The sequence below is a fragment of the Pholcus phalangioides genome, unplaced genomic scaffold (assembly GCF_987345545.1).
Source record: "Pholcus phalangioides strain wild (caught in Gottingen) unplaced genomic scaffold, Ppha-v1.0 ptg000042l_1, whole genome shotgun sequence".
Lineage (NCBI taxonomy): Eukaryota > Metazoa > Arthropoda > Arachnida > Araneae > Pholcidae > Pholcus > Pholcus phalangioides.
In genome coordinates, this window is record NW_028301628.1 from 21,722,583 (window position 1) to 21,727,105 (window position 4,523).

General features: G+C 44.0%; 1 protein-coding gene across 1 annotated transcript; it reads left to right on the forward strand.

Annotated features, from left to right (window-relative positions):
• The first annotated feature begins 1,383 nt into the window (after positions 1-1,383).
• Positions 1,384-3,447, forward strand: LOC149064652 (dynein intermediate chain 3, ciliary-like). Its single transcript, XM_089254617.1, has 2 exons — positions 1,384-2,112; positions 2,155-3,447. Exons 1-2 carry the CDS (start codon positions 1,384-1,386, stop codon positions 3,445-3,447), a joined length of 2,022 nt encoding a protein of 673 aa, XP_089110743.1.
• Positions 3,448-4,523: the final 1,076 nt, after the last annotated feature.

Sequence of the window (4,523 nt, forward strand, 5' to 3'; positions counted from 1 at the left end):
AATTCTCGTGAATAAGAATGATCACTTCAGAATTTTTTCCAGTAGTTCCCCCTCCCTTTAATTTTGCCAACTCATTGATTCCATTAAAAATCAAAATTAAGACTTTTTTTTCTACTTATAGGCTACAGGATGTCCAATAAATTCATAAACAGTTTAAAACTTCATAAAAATTGAAAAATTGAAGGAATTGGTTGGTTTACATACCTGAAGGTGTGCGCGACTTTCGAAAAAAAGTAATAAAAGGTAAAGTAAGAAAAGGAAAAACCCATCGGGGAACCCCGTATGACGAATCATGTTCGCCACAGGCCGGGGTTAGGTATCTTATATTCTCACGAAGAGAATTTTTTTTTTTTTGGTTTAAGTCTCTGATAACAAAAGACATGATTCGGGGTCATCGCCAAGTTGGCATATTTTTCGTAATAATTATCTCCGCATAAGCTATGACAACCCATCAAACAGCAGCACCGATGGTAATATATTTTTTATTTCAAAAATTGACAGAAAAAACTTCGTCTGTAATATTATTTCACTGTAATATTAGGTCACTTTAGTGATCTGTAGATACACCGTTGGTCACTCGAGTGATCTGTAAATATTCCGCGGATCATCGAGTGATCTTTAAATATTCCGCGGATCATCGAGTGATCTTTAAATATTCCGCGGATTCTCGAGTGATCTTTAAATATTCCGCGGATCATCGAGTGATCTGTATATGTGCCGCTCAGTTCATTTTAACAAAATTAGGTTTGAGCACAAGGGCCACACACGCATTAAATGACTCCGAGAGCAGAAATTTGTCCGAGGGTCATGAGCTGAGCACGCATACATTGGGAGCCTCACAAAGAATTTTCTGATCTTCAGCTGCAACTTTTTATTTTCAGCTTGAAAGGTGAAAAATAAGAAGTGCTTCTCAAATGACTGGTTGGTACCATTATTTCGTACGTCAGAGAATTAACAGTTGCGTGTGCAATATATTCATCATAGCAATTACCGGCAATTGAAAAGGCTATATCGATTGTTTATACCGAAGTTTTATGGAACCCAATAGGCAATCAATGCGAGTAACAAAGTGTGCTTTGAATAAGCTATATTTTGTAAGTTCCAATTAATAATTCGAATATTTATCAGCCATGGTATGCATGAATATTGGGTAATACATACCGTGTAAGTTGCGACAAAACTGTGGCAAAGGGCTAGGGTAAACTGCCATCCACTAAATGTTTCGCACCTGTTTAGAGATTAAATGCAATTTTGTTGCTTATGTTTTTCAACAAAATTTACAATAACTTGTACTGATTTACGGTAATATAGATTTTCCTACCCCTAATAGGTGAAGGATCGGACTCGTCTTGCAATTGAGCAAACGACGTTCCCGTAGCCAAGATGGAAATTAAATATGTTCACACGCGGAAGAGACGTGAGTTCGGGGCCCCGTGCCACTTTACTGACGTTGGGCCGAACGTCTTGGTCGACATACGACCAAATTCAAAGCTGGAAGAAGACTATGTCAAGATGGATAAGCTGAACCAGGGAACTCAATGCGGAAAGGTCTATTCGCTCCACGAACTGAACACGGACACCGCTCCGACCGAGTCCCGAGGGATCGACCACGTGGAAGGTGGTTGGCCGGCAGACGTCGACTATAAGGACGACGAGCAGGTCGCTCGGTTCCGGAAGAAGGTCGAGAAGGAAGAGACCTACACAGCGATTGTAAAGAAACTAGGCGACACAGTCGAGAAGCTGACCATGACGAACATCGCCATCGACATTTACCAGCATTATTTCGATGGCGAAGACGTCGCCGAAGAAGACGTCGACGCAACCTTCGACACCATATGCGTCCAGAGAGATTTCGATCATGCGCCTGGGAAACCGACGCGGAGGGTGTCTGCTATATCGTGGTCTCCGGATGGCAAGAATTTGGCGGTGTCTTACTCGCCAGGAAAGATGTCCGACTGCTCGATATGCAGTACGGACTTCTACGTGTGGGACATCACCAACACTATCGAGCCAGCGTCGGTCTTAAAATCGAATTCACTTGTCACTTGCATGACCTATTCGGAATCGTCTCCGAACACTGTGGTCTGTGGTCTGGAGAGTGGTCAGGTGGGTGTCTTCTACCTGTCGACCAGATCAGAGGAGCAAAACTCAAAGTTTGACGACTCTCAAGAGAATGACGAGCCAACTTTGAAGCTGTCCGATGTACATGACAGCCACTTCGCTCTGGTTTCGGACATCGCCTGGATGCATTCGAAATGTGGTACCGAATTCATTTCGGCGGGACACGATGGACGGGTTATGTCCTGGGACACGAGAAATATAAAGAAATTCACCCGAGTGTTTACGCTCGAATCCAAGATCGGTGACAAAGCTGAAAGCAATATTATTACGTGCCTGGAATTCGACCCAACGTCACCGAACCAGTTCATGATAGCAACAGATCACGGCATCGTTTTCGTATGTAATCGGCGCGCAGAACCTAAAAAGTGTATCCTCGCTAGGTTCCCTTGCACACCTGGGACGCCGATCTTAGCGTTGGAACGTAATGCCTTCACTACCAAAGTGTTCATGGTCGCTACTGCCTGGAACATTCAGTTGTGGAACGAGGACAACGTGAAAGCTCCTTTGATGACTTTGAACACTAACGACGGGTATATAGTCGACGTCAAGTGGTGTCCAACCCGTCCGTCGACAATTCTAGCGACGAAAACCACCGGATTCTTAGAAATGTGGGATATTCTCATCAAGGTTGACTCTCCGGTCCACAGGCAGAAATTGTGTGTCGAATCGTTGACCAGCGTTGAATTCTTGGGTGGTGATAGTCCCTTACTGGCTTGTGGTTCCGCCAATGGCTATCTATTCGTCCTTCAGGGGCCCAAGTCCAACAAGGTCGTCACAAAGACCGAAAAGTCTCTACTCGCGGGTATGTTTGAACGTGATTCCAAGATGGCGTCGCTATTGGAGCTCGAAACGAGAGACGTTAGGATCAAAGTGGTCGACGCTGCCAAACGTCTCGAAGAGGAGGAACTTCTCAAAGCTCTCGAAATCCCGCCGACGTGGGTCCAAGACGACCCGGGCAAAGAACTGTACGACGAGGTGACAGCGATGGAGCTCGAATCCGGATTCCCGTCGGAGGAAGAGCTCGAGGAGGACATGAGGATGGTCTGCGAAAAACTAGGGATCGAAGAAGAGACCGGAGAATCCGAGTTCCTGGACGCGATGGATCGACGATTGAACGTCGAGGACGTAATCGAGGAGAATGTTGTCAAGACGGAAGAGATCAGAGAGGCGGAGGAACTCGAGATAACGGAGGGCGCGAGCGAAACCATGTCCCTAATCTTAGAAGAGATACCAGCGGAGTTCCCTGTCGAGGAAGAAGAAACTGTCGAAGAAGAAGAAGTCCCGGTCGTAGAGGTTAAACCTCCTCCTGGCCGAAAACGTAGATAGACAATCTCCAGGGCGACACCCTATTACACTCTAATGGATGGTCTAACTATGAGGGAAGGCCACTTGAAAATCTCTGCGGGACTCTCGGCATACAAAGTATCTATTTCACTTGATGGAGAATAAAACTAGAATTCTGGGACTTGGAGATGAGTTTTTTTAATACTTCTGGTTTATAATGACATAAGTCCCGGAATTTTGAACCTTTTTGGAATGCGTAACACTGTTTATGCCCGTAATCGGAAGAATACCCCCATATGGCTACTCTCACATAATCTCAAACTGAGACCGGAAAAATTGGCTCAAAAAGCTTGAATCGGAATCGAATGGGTTAGTTTAATCGGGGAGCGTTGAAGATATTAATATATATTATCGAGCAATCTTGATTACTTCAGTGAACATAACGGTGCTCGTGAGCAACGGGTTAAAAATGGGCGAATCATTCCATACTTACTGATAGTCATTACTAGGGCTCGGATTTTCATGCTCCTGAAGATGAAACGTCGTTGCTGATCGGTAAATTCAAAGTTTTTTAACCTATCAGCAACGACGTTTCATCTTTAGGGCATAAAAATCCGAGCTCATTACTATCCAGTTTTGATCAAACATTTACTTTTATCAGGCAGACCTGTCTGCAACACGATCATGATACTTAAATAACATGCTTTCACCATCTTTGACCATAAGCTTTCACGGAAGTTAGATGGCAGCGTTATCAGAACATGAAACAAGCGCAACTCGACAACACAAATACGTTAGGGGCCATATACTGTATACACTCGGAACACACATTCCGGTATACCGATTCGTTAGAAATTTCTTTCTAATTTTTTTAAATTTTCTTTTAAGAGGAATGTGTACGAGTGCATGCACGCTTAAGTAGTAGTAGCACTAGTGGCCTTGATCGAAGCTCGACTCGACTCTAATCCAAGGTTTTCAAACTCGATTAGACACTGGATCTCCCTCTAAGGCCGGGATTACAGTGTAAAAGTTTGGTAAAAGTCCTTTTATGAAACTTGGAAAATGCAACCAATGAGGTCACCGGTCGCATTTTCTAGAATGTAACCAATAACCTTATT

Coding starts and splice junctions, on each gene's coding strand:
- LOC149064652 (XM_089254617.1), top strand. CDS start 1,384: ATGGAAATTAAATATGTTCACACGCGGAAGAGACGTGAGTTCGGGGCC. Junction 2,113..2,154: donor TGGAGAGTGGTCAGGTGGGT/GTCTTCTACCTG, acceptor CAAAACTCAAAG/TTTGACGACTCTCAAGAGAA.